Below are 14806 nucleotides of genomic sequence, written 5' to 3' on the forward strand. Positions count from 1 at the left end.
ACATTTTTTAATGTTTGGACAGTTCATTAATCTTAAAATGTTACTCTGCACACTGGTTTCACTGCAAAGATAGTTAATTATGGTAAGCAATTTACTAACTTTAGTAATACAGTTCATTACAAAAGGGGTTAATCTGTATTAGATAAGTGTTGCAATCTCTCTGGACCTCCCAACACAGCTGCATGAAGACAGGCTCCCTGTGGACCTTCCAGCAACCAAGCAACTGTTACCTTAGGCCATAACCCAATAACTGCAGTAGAAGCTCCCCGAAGATCCTATCCTTAAAGTGCAAAGCATGAGGGAGTGCATACAAGTTCAGTTCCATAGCAGCAACAGCAGGGAATTTGTCACCAGTGAGCACAGTGACAGATATGTAGGTTAAACATTTATAGAGCCTTGGTGTACATCTAAGCCAGACATGTGCAAATACTGTAACTGTTCCTTTTTTTGTGAATCAAATTAAATATTTTAAAAAGGTTTTTGAGTTTTTGAGTCTCTTATGTTTTGATAAATATGCAAAATGCCAGGACGGGTTCTATTTTAATGTATTTAACAATGGTATTTTCGTATATACAGTACACGACTGAGACAACTGCAAAACTAGTTTATGATGTTAGCAGCCCGATGCATTCTCAGTATTTAAAAGCCATGTTGATGACATGCCCAGCCTTCATAAAATGGGTTTAGATTTGAATGTGTATGTTACGAGGATATTATTGCATTACAGGATTACATGTATATTATATGAAAACTTAAACAAATATTTACAAAGAATCAATCTGGACGTATTCCGATAACACTTAGTGTTTAATTTTAGATATTTTCAGACCAGTTTTTACTGCATATAATAATTTATGAACCCATATGGATAAACATATGCAAAAGATATTACAGAAATATATTTCTAGCTGTAAATCTTCAGCTTATTTTAGTATGTTTTTATTACTCCCAGTGATGTATTTAATGATTTATAAAGGTGGTGCAGAGTTATGTTATGTATTCTTTATATAAACGCACTTCCAATGAAGCTCTTAAATGACAAATAAACTACTCGGATAATTAAGTTTGGAGTTTATAGGTAGTCTCAAGTGGTTTCTTATGAGCCCCAGAATTGTATTATTTGGTGTAAACCAGTTTGGCAAAAGATAGTAAAGTAAAATAATTATAATAGTACATTTTTCAAAGCATCATCACAAAAACTTTTTTTTTTTTAAAGTATCAGTCAGAAAAGTATTCAAAGTACTAAAATAAATATTAAAGTAACAAGTGTACTGCGCATCCTGCTTCTATTTACATACTTACAACAAGATACCAGGGTTTGACATGCTGCATTCAGGGAGCCATAAAACTGGTGGGAATTACTGTCAGTGTATTTGTGTTATTTTAATACTAAAAAAAAAAGAAAAGAAAATACAGACTACTTGGAAAATATGCCTCTGTAAACAGCAAACACAATGTTTTATCAGGAGCTGATATTCATTTATTTTAATTTTTTTTTTAATGTATTTTAAGGAGATATTGAACTTGATCCTCTTTCAAACAAATGACAGCCAACAACAATGTCTAGATTCAACAAGACCAGTGTAGACATTTGGTAGAATTCCATTCCATTGACTTCAGTGCAGTGCATACTTGTGCTTGGGATGGTGGTTCTGTAGACAGTGCACCTGCTCATCCCATAGGTGCTTAGCGTTTGCTTTTTAGATTTGCCACTTGCTTATAGACACTTGATACAGTTGGTGTACCGGTTGCAGCAAAAGTAAAAGCCCTGAAGTGTTTACAAGAAACAGATACCTTTACATAAACTGTAGTGCTGTCATATATTTTTCAACAATCGTTATTGTTTTGATGTTTTTTTATTCACACATCATGGGTCATAAATCAACTGGGGAATACGCTCTTCAACTGTTACTCAGGAGTATTGGCCAGAAGAAAGAGTCATTTCTCTTATGAGCTCTGTAGTATATCCACTTCACACTCCCTCCTGCAACAATGCTGGAGGAAGCTGATTGAAATTAATGGCGTGTAGTTGGAACACAAAAAGAAGAATTGTTGCAGGAGGGAGTCTGGTCTGGATACACAATGCTGGTATTTAGGTCCACCGACATTCAACTGAAGACCCCATGATGCGTTAATGAAAATATCAAAATTGTGCTAATCTTATTCAAACAACACAGGATAAATGCTCATTTCTGTTCATTTCAACTCAATCCAGCAATGCTGCATTGGAGACAACTGAAAGCAGTTGAGGGTATGAACCAAACAAAATCAACATTGATTGTATGCGTCTCAAAGGAAAAATACTGGAATTGGGGTGGGTGTCAATACTTATAGGCCCACTTTATGTCATCACCCTGTGAATTTATACATTTATAATTGTATTAAAACAAAACAAAACAGACATTTACTTTAATTTTCATCTTACAGGTAAATGGTTCAGCAAGAATGTCAATTTAACACTGATGATGCTACCAGTATAAGCAAGGGTTTCTGTAATGTAAGAGTTGTCCTTGGCCCAGCCATTAATCTGTGTAGTGAACTACTTCAAATAGTAGTGAGTATTCAACATTAGTTCTGCTGATTTTAACAGTCTGCCATCATTGCAATGTGGCTGTACATTAAAACAGGTTTCTGAGCAGAAAGTTAAAACAAAGTTAATGAGCAGAACAAACTAGGGAAGGAATACCAAAGGTAATTATTCTCATAAGGTGAAAGCGAGACAATAAACTAAAATAGGTTAGGGGTTTCATTCCATGTCAACTGTAGGTCCAAATTCAGTTTATTTTAAGCTAAATAACCAGAGGAATTCATGAGGCTATACTAAAGTTTTTAAAGACAACATAAAAGTAATATTTGTGCTCACTGTAAAATATAGAAGCTACAGTGTATTTTAGTAAAAATAAAGGATGAAAGACAGAGTCGTGTCCATACACTCTCACAATGCCAGCACTGGGTTTGTTACAAACACTCCCAGTTCAGTTAGTTTGGTATAATAAATGGAAACATGTCCTTGTTGTTCACATGCATCTGGAATGCATAACCAGTTTAGTTATAAATAAAGCTATTTTTAAGGTTCATGCTGGTGTTTCTTCAGGACTGAGTTCATGTGTGCTTTTACTACCCTTTGCAAGCGGATTCAGTTTGTTTTCTACAGGATTGATTCAGGATGGAGGTATTGTTGTGTTTGTGTTTTGTAATTCAATCCCAGAAATGTCATATATGCTTTCATATTGCAGTTCAAAATGAAATCTGTTCAGCATTTTCAAGCACTGAAAATATATTGTCTAAAATGTTTGAAGTAGTGCATATCTAAAAATGATTTGCCATATAAAATACATTACAAACTGAATTATTAATATTTTCTGAAAGTTCTATATTGACAGCCAATACTTGCGTGGATGTCAAAACTAGAATTTTTAATATCAATATCTGTCACATTTTTATATCAAAAATATAATTGTTGATATCAAAAATAAAAACATTTTGACCATGCTGCATGCAAAGGGTTATGGGATATAAACAGAGCTTGGGAGAGGTTTTCTATTGAGAGTGAAAGGAACGCTGTTGGATTGAGCTGATTTTATCGATGTTTACTACTGAGTAAATAAAGTATTTTGCTACATAAAAACATGACACTGGAATCACAAAACGTTTTGACACAGCACTAGACATCATGTGTTCATAACTGTGTTTAGAAAGGTTCACTGTTCTTATCAGTTACGTTATGTCATCATTCACCAGGTAAATATATTTTTTCTGTGGACACGGGGCAACAGTGAAACAGACTTCAAAAGTTTGTTTTTTAAACAATGAGAAAATCAACCCAATCCCTCTACTCTATAGACACTGAATAGAAAAATAGCCCTGAAGTTCTCATGCATATGGATGCTTGATATCAACAATTCAATTTTTGATATCAACAACTCTCAATTATATGATATTAAAAAAATACTGGTATCAGTAATAGGATTGCTGATAGCAGAAATTGTGGATTACATATTAAAACAGGTTACAGAAGGAGATGTGTCAGGAACATAATATTATCATCCATAAATATTAAATACTCAACAGTGATGAATTTAAAAATACTGAAAAAACTTAAAAAGCAATGTCAAAATTCATGTGCTCCAAAAACAAAAACCATATTCACCCATGAATTACAAAATGATCATCAACCGTATATGCTAATAACGCGACAAGATGTAAATGAGACATGATGCTTATTGATGTAATTATTTTTAACAATTGTGTACAGCCTCAGTTAGTGATAGTTGTATTTTTGTTAAGTTTCTCATCTCCACTTACTTTGCTTTTTAATCATGCTCTGTTTCCATGAATAATATACCTTTTTATTTAAGATTTTATTGGTTTGTTTCCAGAGTCTTATCAAAAACACAAATTTCTCTAAAAGAGAAGTGATTATGACAGTATTGTATTTTTCAAGCTACTATTTGGAGTCACCTTCATCCCTAATGGTCACGCTTCAGCCCCTTATTAGCTAAAAATTATTAAACTGTGTAAAAAAAAAAAAAAAAAAAATCTCTTGGTCAGCTGTCCCTGTGGAAGACAATACCAAACCCCATAACTCTGACAGGTGTCCCCAGTTATGCACAGCTAGAGATATAATGCCAACTCTCACAATCTAAATCAAAAAAACGACCGCAACAGCACAAGTGTTTTTAGCAACCTCTTGCATTTCAGTTTCCCAGACAAACCTTAACAACTTGTGTTAATTAACTGAAACCAACTGTAGCACATTGCTGCATGCTTGACACTCAACTTTTGAAGCTGTTGAATATTCTGCGATGAAATTAATTTTAATAAGTTTCTCATCCAATTAGCATTTTAAAGTCATACGTGGAATATTAAGTATCAGTTTTAGTAGGTCAAATTTCCCCAGTTAACCAGATAAATATACTGTGAATGTATTTTAAACACATGGTTGGACTGTATGTTATATTGTTTGCAGTGTCATTGACTAAATTACAGTCACAGTACAGGGGATTTTTTTTTTTTTTTTGCATATGGTGACCACTTATATAACTTCATGTATATTCGCTAAAGAAAGGGTTCTCATCTGATGTGCAATTTGACTGCCTCGATCACATGTTAGCCATGCATTTTCCAACAGAACAAATAACTACATTTTGTACATAACTAGATATAATTATGGAAACAACCAAACAACCAACATCCGTGTTGTGACTGCCAAATAACAACTCCAGTCTGTGAGATGCAGTCCAAAACTTAACACACCCACCATGTCTTCTGTTTGTCAGATGTGTGTGTGTGTGTGTGTGTGTGTGTGTGTTTGTGTGTGTGTGTGTGTGTGTGTGTGTGTGTGTGTGTGTTAATCTTGATATCAACAGTTCCAAACATACAAAGCATATTGTATCTTATCATGTAATTTGTATGGCTTGTAGTCTTAAAGTACATTTTCAGTACCAGCAAAATACAAAGCAACACTGATCTTTATCGTGGAGTGTAGACTCTGCTGTGTTAGTATAGACAACAAAGAAAACCAAGCCAAGAGATCTATAAACACTGCATATTTTCTCAAACTCTGCTATCCATCTTTATTCACTTTTTGTCAGCTACGTCACTCAGGCCCTCGTCTTCTTGAACAGGTTTTTAAACAGAGATCACTGTGGAGGTGCTGCTGACAGGACGCAAGACTACTTGCATCAGCTATTGCAAACTGCAACATGGCAGATCTGAAGTTACCTGACTGCGTTCAAAGAAATGCAAAAGTAACAATCTGTGTATTGAGCACATAAAGTACATACATTACAAATACATATCAGACTAAATAATGTGCCAATTTGGTTGGGAAATTTGCAGTTTTCTGTCTGTCCAAATAGTATACCCCAAGGTTAGTCTGCCTTTTTACATATACAAAAGATGACTAGAAAACTTCAGAACCACAAAGTGCATTAATATATATTTTTTTCAAGGTAATAATTTCTGACAATCCAGACTGTTCTAACCCCACGATTCACAGGATTAGCGCACACGGCAGGAGTGCCAGTTTACTTCCATTGGGTGCCAGCAAGTCACAGCCCAGTCCTGAAGGATCTGCTTTACATCAGAGTCAATACGCATCTAATCTGCGGCCTCTCTTAGAGAAACAAGGACCAATGAAAGCCATATGTTGTGATATTAATAATTCAGGTTAACACCACCAGAGTATGTTTCATACAGGCCTCAAACCAAAAGATGGAAATGGCTGTCAGTCATTAGCAACCTTGTCCTGAACGTGAAAGCTAAACAATAATGCCATTCCACTCTGAAATATATTTTAGAAATAGAAGTTGAACAGTGATTTGTGTTTTCTTTTTTGTTTTGGTCATTAAACTATGCATTGCATTAGATCCACTGCAACCTGCCACAGCATCCTGCCGGGGACCCCTAAAAGCTGCAGGGCAGAACCAAGCATCCAAGTTTTATTAAACCATTACAAACTGGCTCAGAACAGCAATCAGTTTAATGATCAAAAAGAGCTTTCCTTTACACGTTTAATAACCATTCCACATAAACATCAAGCTTTCACAGGCAAACATCAAGCTTTCACATAAAATGTATGCAATCCTTTAGATATCCTTTTTTTTCCTTTTTAAATAATTGTTACTGGAGCCAAAATCTTTAGCTATCAGTTTGAAAATTAGCCAACTGCCAGTGTTTAAAGCACAGTTTCCTGGCACAGAAAACAGAAAGTTGCTATCTTTTCTTTTGGAAATGGGTTTTGGGTTTATTTTTACTGATTTGCCAACTGCTTATCTCTAAGGCTAAACAATGCTGCACATTTCTACCAGAATTCATTACAGACCAATTTTAATCATTTCCGCATAGCTAATTTCATAATTTCAGAAGGAAACATTGATTGTAACCAGCTGCTGCTATCTCCTTTATAGTACTTGCAGTGCAATTAGAATAGTAAGGGATCTAACAGACAAGGCTGTTAGCATTTTAAAAGTACCTTGTTCATTAACATACAGTCCACAACCCACTTGTATGGTCAATGGAGTTATTGTACCTGAAATATGGCCTTGGCAAAATACTTCAAACATTGAGCTTATTTGTATTTTTGATATTACTTATAGTATTGTACACTATGAATCCATATTTATTTGCAAGACTTTTATTAAGTGGGATTTTGGTTATGGGCGTTGCGATTTCAATTGTCATAAATTCCACCAACCAATGGAGGAAGGTATTTACAATGTTACCGTGTGGTTAATTTGCATGTAATAATGCATACATGGATTCATGTGTTTTTTCACTGGGGATACATGTACTCCAAGTATTGCTCTGTTGAATTGAGCACTGTCCCTTTAAATTCATCTTTGCCTCTGTTGCCATTGTTACAATGGACATGCATAGGGGTAATAGAAATCTGAGCTTTTCAGTTCAACATGCCAAATGCAAACCTACAGCATGCTATAATTCTTACACAACTGTAAAAGAATAAATCCAAGTTTATTCAGTCTGTCTCTGTAAGAAACATATAAATAAAAATTGAAATAAAAATAAGACAAAATGACAAATGCATAAAAAATGGTTATCACCCACCTCAATAAACAAAACAAAACTAATTAAACTAGATCTACATGGTACACTGATCTCACAATTGACATGTGTGGAGAGCTGTGGCTTGCAAATCCTTGTATAGTCACAGAACTCTCCTGCTTGAAAGCATGACATCAACATATTGGAATGAAATGGTCTCGAGTCGCCAGATATTTTGGTCACAAATAGTTAAAGACTCATAGTTTGGGAATTTTTTCATCTAGTCTAATTAAGAGTGAAATGACACATTAGATAGACCTGCATAGTTTTGATTTACAATGACTACGAACAGGAATAAGGATCAACATTACATGTTATCTGAGTGACTAATAAATATTAGTGAGAACTCTACTCCTAAGCCACACAGAAGCTTTTAGCCTGTAAGCGGATTTCTTAATGTTCATAATGATTTTTATGACGGGCGTAAATATTCATTGTGAATATGTTGAAAGAGATACTACAGGAATAAGTACAACGAAGCATACTGGAATTAATTTTTAATTAGAATACAGTAATACCAAGTATGAAGGCAGTGTCTCAAAGTTGTAGATCTTTTTCATCTGGAAACCAATACGTCACATTACTCCAACACGGCAGCCATTTTAGGTCACAGGTCAAAGTGAAAAATGGCATTAGTTTTCAAATTACTGAAAGAAACAAGGTGCTAGCTTATTATGAGACCTTAGCAGTAGCAGGTGTGGTGGCGGCACTAGATTTGCAAACTCATACACACGCCCTTCATGTGGATTCTTAAATACTATAATTTGGAGTAGTTTCCTTTACAAAGATTTTGCTGATTGACCAGAGTGAATTAAATTTGAAAAAGCATTCAGTAGTTTCTGTGAAAGAAGGTGCGCATTGAGCAAGTCTCAGGCAGCAAACTACTGTAGTTTCATGCAGGAAATGAGGCAATGTTTCCCAAATGGTTTACATATGAGTGCATTTCAAATATAATGTAACAGAGCTCTAGCAGCACTTAGTTTACACCAGTGTGCAAACAATAGGGAATGAGACCTTGCCTTAGGCAGTATGCACATTTACTGACCAGCAAACATGATTTATAGACTTGAAGTTGGGTTCATTCAATGGACCCCAGCACAAAGGTACATGCTGCCAGAGGCTGCCCATTTATCACTATGTACAAAAGTGTCACATTGTTTATCACAGAAGATCATTCTTCCATAGTCTCAAATATGTCCCAGTAAACAAGCCAAGTACAATAATTATTACAAAAACGATTGAACCTTTTTAGTAGATATTGCTTTTGGCACTGTTCCTCTGAACGTTAACCATGCAATATTTGACAATGTATTTTTAGAAACTTTACTACTGCTCTTTACAATCCTGGTAGCATGACTTAAGAAGGCACAAGACTGTTTTCTTGCTAGCACAGTGGAGAGAATAAACCATTGCTTGTTCTTATACATGAATATACATGACCAGTGGCCAGTATGTCACTGACAGAGCACTACAAGTCTGTGTGTTAGAGGAATGAATGCACACGCATGCAAAATGGCAAATTATCGAAATTTAAGACTAGGTTATAAATGACCAATTTTTTGTAATCAACCACAACTGTAAATACAAATCTACAGTAGCATCTAGACTATTTCTCATGTTGATACTACTGTAAGATTGTCATCATGTTAAAATATACTTTGTGTTCCATTTTACTGAAAAATTACATGATTTTTTTTTTTTTTAACTGAACGTCAATTTTTACTGATTTATACCCAATTTTTGTCTACTATTCAATATTTTCCCAGTACTATTTTTTAGGAAATACACAATAGTTTTATTAAAATGCTGTTTTATTTTGACTCTGACATTATAATAAGCAGCTCTACACTGTATACTAGGATACAGAAGGTACGTTTAGACGTCAGAGGATCAAATAACGTTCAAACGTGGTTCTCTGTTCACAAACATTATCACCTGATTGAGTTCGCCAATCAAACTCTGATTATTGTGGCAATTGCTGGGGTTGGTAACTGCTAGCTTGATAAAAACTAAATTGAAATACATGAAAATATAATGTGTTTAGTGGATGAGGAATGGGGAGAAAAGTAAATCTGTTTATGAATATACAAAAGAAAACTAATGTTTTGAAGTATACAAAAAGCAAAAATAGCTTTCAGGGTCAGGGTCAGGAGAGGAGAGGATGCATAGCGGTGCAAATACTGCTGCATGAGGTACTGTACAAGTTCGCGCTGACAATAAAACATACTGAAAAATAAGCAAACCATTAAACTAAAACAAGAAAGTGAACCGAGAGACAAGCAATCCATTTATCCTGCTTTTACATGCACTTTAATAAAAAGAGAGTGCAAAATGACAGCCACTGTTTATTGCAGAGGTATGTATTGGTGACTTAGAGCGACAGTACTGTCTGTCCATCAGCTAAAACACCGCCTAACGCCAACAATCGTAATTGTAAATATGGTGATGCTTTAGTTGGTAAACTTATAGAACACATTTGATGGTAATGTCCAGTGTGATTTTTGATGCATCTCCTGATGGCTTGCATCATCCAGGTCTGTAAATTCTTTTCTTTTTATGATTTCAAAGTGAATAAACCTGGTTTGTTTTGTGCTGATGTCATGTTCATACCTTCTGCAGATACTATTTCCATCACACTCAGCACAGCACCAGCTAACTTGGGAAACTGTGGCTTCGACTTGCACAGAGTCCGCTTCATCTTACATGCCAACGACACAAAACTTAATCAGAAACCTGAACTGCTATGCATCATATTCCACATGTAAAGTTTTTACAGATGATTTTTACAGGTGTTTTAATTAAAAACATTTTATTTACTTATTTTATCCTTATTGTGATATGTAAAGTAAACCCTGAAACATTCCTGGGAATTTTTTTTAAAGAAAAACTGAAAATGTGAAACACTAAATATACTGTATGTAAATTTGTAATGCTTATGGAATTCCTTTCAGCATAACAAAATGTGTCACATTTGTCTCCTGCATTTCTCAGGAATAGACAACTACCTTTAATTACACAAAACAATTTCATGAAACACCAAGTAGGCTTCAGATTAAGAGTTCCTGTCTGTTTTGCTACTCTGCTTTCATTTGAAATAATTATTAGTCTGGCCTGTTTCCATTATAAAAGTTGTCCATAGTAAAACCATAGCAAAATGGATTAAAGCATATTGAAAGCATGGTAAAGCATAGGTAAACAGTGTAAACAATAGCATGTTACATGGCAATCCAGGGTAAACTATGGTAAATGGATAGTATAACCATTGGAAAAGTGTGGTAAACTGCAAACATACTGTACAAAAATAAACTGTCATACGGGTTGCCCCATTTACAACCCATGTGGGTCTTATTTAACAAAAAGTGGCACAGTTTTACCTGTGCCTGAAACATGTACCATATTGTGTTTTGTGTTCCTGTATAACTGTTTTACTCAGTCACAATTTAAATGAATGGCAATTTGTTTTTACTAGGAACTGGAAATGGGAGTTGTTGTGAACAAGAACAATGCATCCCCAGGGGTATCACATGGTTGTAAACATGAAGTAAAATGGGATATATGAAAAATATCTGTTAATACACCCAGAGGTTAAAACATGTGGTACTGAAACTATTAATGTTCACTGGAAACCACCTGCAATGGAACTTTATTGAGAATCATAGACTCCAGCTCTGTACCAACTACAGTGTAAAGACTCAAGGGGCTAGATCCTCAGATCTATTTACTCCAAATTTTAGTCGCTCAGTTTTTTCAGAAAAGACAAACACATCCAATAAAGTTACCAAACCAAACATCAACAACTCAGACATTTAATTGCACATGGTTTCTTATTTGTAAACAACGATAAGTGGTAAATCTGTAAAAATAATCCATTGTTTGAGTGCCATTATAGATGTGCCATCTTCCTAATTAATACTTGTTCAGAAATGAGATGCATGCATTTCGAATCATGCTAGATTTGAAGGGTTTACACAACCATAGTTTGAGAGCTACAGCTGCAGTGCATTTATATAAATCACAGGAGGTGAACAGTTCATTTGTGGCATGGATCCAATGCTGTACGTGAATACAAGAGGAAAACTGACGAGTAACAAGATTTCTCAAGTACTTCAGAGTAAGAAACTAAGTCAATCAGTTGGTCATAAACAAGTTGGTGATTACCAATGTTGATATTAGTGATGGTGAAATTGCTGTTGTTCCTGAACCTGTTCGATTCCATAGCACTGACAATTTGAAAGCGGAATTGGCAGTGGAGGATTTGTAAATTCATACAATCCCCCCTTTTGAGGATGCATGATTAGAAATCAGAGAAACAATATAATTTATATTTTAACACACTTTTGCCTCCTAGTATAGTCCCTGGACCAGGATCCAAATTCCGCAAAGATTCACATCTGGTTTTATGTATAAATGAATGAATAAGGTTCACCTCAATTATAGCAATAATTACAAATGTACATTCTACAATCAGAACTGCATACTTATAAGCACATTTTCCTGCAATTTACTATCCTAAATGTATTAGAAATAGAATCAAACCCTTTGTGTAAAAGTGGAATGTGTTTTTTGTTTGTTTGTTGCAGTATCGTGCAGAAGTTATATGTGTATTTGAATATCTTTGTTTTGCTTCGATAAAGCAAGCCTCTACAAACACCAATGCCAAAACCTATTCCTGCTGTCATTCATCATTCATTGTAAAAGGATGCATAAGGCCAAGAAAGGAAACAAACCTTTCTCCTTCAAGATCTTCTTCACGTTTATAGCTGCATCCCGATCAGACATCTCTCCATCCCTGGGATTAGGCAGCATTCCTAAAGACATACAAGCATACAAGTGATTCTCGGCCATTTTTTTTTTTTTTTTTTTACATGCTAATGTATAATTGTACTGTTGTATACCTTTGTTTTATTCTAATGAAACCGCAAATGCTTTTATAAGGGTTGTGTTTGAAATGTGTAATATTATAATTTACTAATTGCTGAAACGATTGTTGCATAATAAAATGGTATTCACTTTTCTGATGAATTGTTCTGTGACTGTGGTTTCGTTGAAGTCCAAATTAGTCCTGACCTTTAAATGTAAAGTCTCTACAGCTCAAAATGTTTAATGGTAGAGAAAAATATTAATTAGCAAAATACAACACACCTTCGCTATACTTTCATTTTCATGTGTTCAATGTACTCATTTACACGTTTATTATTACCATTATTTTAGTATTTACCTACCTATCAATGTATTTATTCTAGCATATTAATCTAAACATCTTTTGATATCAGAATAGAGTTAAATTAAGATGCACGTTGTTTTTGAAGAGGTTCTAATAACCCACAAATAAACTTTTGACGCTGTTATCTAAGCCTCATCAAGAGCATTCAGAATCTTCTCTTAGCCTTGCAGAATGTGTTCTTATTGGTTCACTACACTGACCAATAAGGGTCGGAAGCATTGCTATGCTTAGGGATTACCTAGCCGATCGGAGGTGTCATGTGGGGAGGGGGAGCTTGAGGCACTGCTGCTCTGGTGTGAAGAGACGTGGCTCCCAGGGCGCTGATTTTCCTCCAGAGACAGAGCTGGGGATAGGCTGTCCTGGACCCGTTCCTGCAGGAACACAAAACTCTGTAAAAAATACTCTAACACAACACCCACTTGTGTACAAGCTGCATTACAGTACAAACTCTGCATGTCAACAAGAAGAAATTTGATAAAAGCAACAAAGATTAAGGGCCCTATTCTCAAGCAAGTGCAATGCCAGTCATATTTTCTGAAAGGCGTTAAACAATTTTAACAGTATAATTCCGGCAACAAAAAAAAAAAGAAAATTCACGCTAAGAGCAGAACATTTATTTTTGGGAGCAGTTTTTTTTTTGTGCTAGTTTTGTGTTTTTTCCTTTGGGGAAAATGCCCAATATGCTTTGAAAGTAAAGGCTGAGACTAATCCACTATCCATAACTGTACAAATGATCCAACTCTATTGCTATCCCATCTCATCTAAAGACTTCACTAACAAGAACGGCTTCTTTAACACATTTTCCACTTGCTGTTCTCATATGTGGCTGCACTAGTCATCAAGGCTATCAAGTACAATAAACATTCAGGACTCTAATAAGTGTTAAAACTCATGTGTACATTGACTCCAAACAAACTACAGTGTCCAGCTACTGGTAGAGTGGTCACTGAGCCTAAACCAGTTGATCATGTGGGGCGATTTACATTTACAATGAATTTATAGAAATGGAGCAGAAGTCAATAACAATGACTTTAACTCAATGCAAGCTTTGTGTTTTTGGTATTCACAAGCTTGAGTGTGTGACACCTGCTGGTGAAACACTGTATTTCAGTAGCAATAGCATGCAGAAGATGCAGGGCAGGTTGCACACTGACCTCAATTTTATCACAGGGAGCACCATACTTTACCATACCATACTTTACCATTTTTATAGCTGTCTTTGGCTGCCGCTGTATAAAAGCATGATAGCACATATACAATAGCCTTGTAAAAGAAGTGTAGCAAGACCTGGTAATCTCACAGAAAATAAATTATCACAACTCTGTATAATGACCTTGCTAACTGACCACAATAAACCTTTTTTAACCAATGACTGCTAATGACAATATTCATTGAAATGTAGAGATCTCTGTGGGGTTGAAAAAATACAATATCCACATTTCCCTGGAAGACAGTTCAAGCTTGGCTTCAAGAAATTAATTTCTTCTGCTCTCTTTTTGTGACTGTCTTCATATTCTCTACTGAATTTGCGTGTAGGATTCATGCTGATGTTGTGTTTTCTTTTTCTCCTATTTAATATCCTACACAAGATAGCCCAGCAGAGTATGTCATAAGCACAGTGCCAATTACAATGTGACTACCAGTGCCAGAAAACAGTACACATACTATCTGCTGTTTGGTTGCAGTGAAAAGTAGTTGGCGATTGGCCAGCTGTGGGTCCCTAACCAGCAGGCAGGTGTATTCCTGTAGTGCATCTCTGATAAAAAGGGTCAGCTAACACACCTTGGTGCTGCTGCATGGTCCTACCAAGCAAAAGGATTAAGATCGTCCAAGTTGCCTGGACAACGAATTGTCAAATTCCTCCGATCACCCTGTGTCTTAGGGGATTGCAGCTTTGTGAAGAAGAAACCACCGCCATCGACCACCGTGTGTTTAACCGGGATAGGAATTCATAATTAAAGAAGTCAAAAACCGATGACGACCACGTATCCAACCGGGGTCAGAGTTTGTTGATTT

The 14806-nt window shown here is 35.5% G+C and overlaps 1 protein-coding gene across 4 annotated transcripts in view; it reads right to left on the reverse strand.

Moving 5' to 3' along the window:
• LOC121295628 (dachshund homolog 2-like) overlaps positions 1-14806 on the reverse strand; it is a 148366-nt gene that overhangs the window by 13516 nt on the left and 120044 nt on the right. For all 4 annotated transcript variants that reach the window (XM_041220518.1, XM_041220517.1, XM_041220515.1 and 1 more), the window contains 2 exons: positions 13029-13161; positions 12294-12374 (listed from right to left, as the gene is read on the reverse strand). In XM_041220518.1, coding sequence (XP_041076452.1) covers positions 12294-12374; positions 13029-13161 — 214 coding nt within the window. The remainder of the gene's footprint in view (positions 1-12293; positions 12375-13028; positions 13162-14806) is intronic.

Source organism: Polyodon spathula, chromosome 20, assembly GCF_017654505.1.
Source record: "Polyodon spathula isolate WHYD16114869_AA chromosome 20, ASM1765450v1, whole genome shotgun sequence".
Lineage (NCBI taxonomy): Eukaryota > Metazoa > Chordata > Actinopteri > Acipenseriformes > Polyodontidae > Polyodon > Polyodon spathula.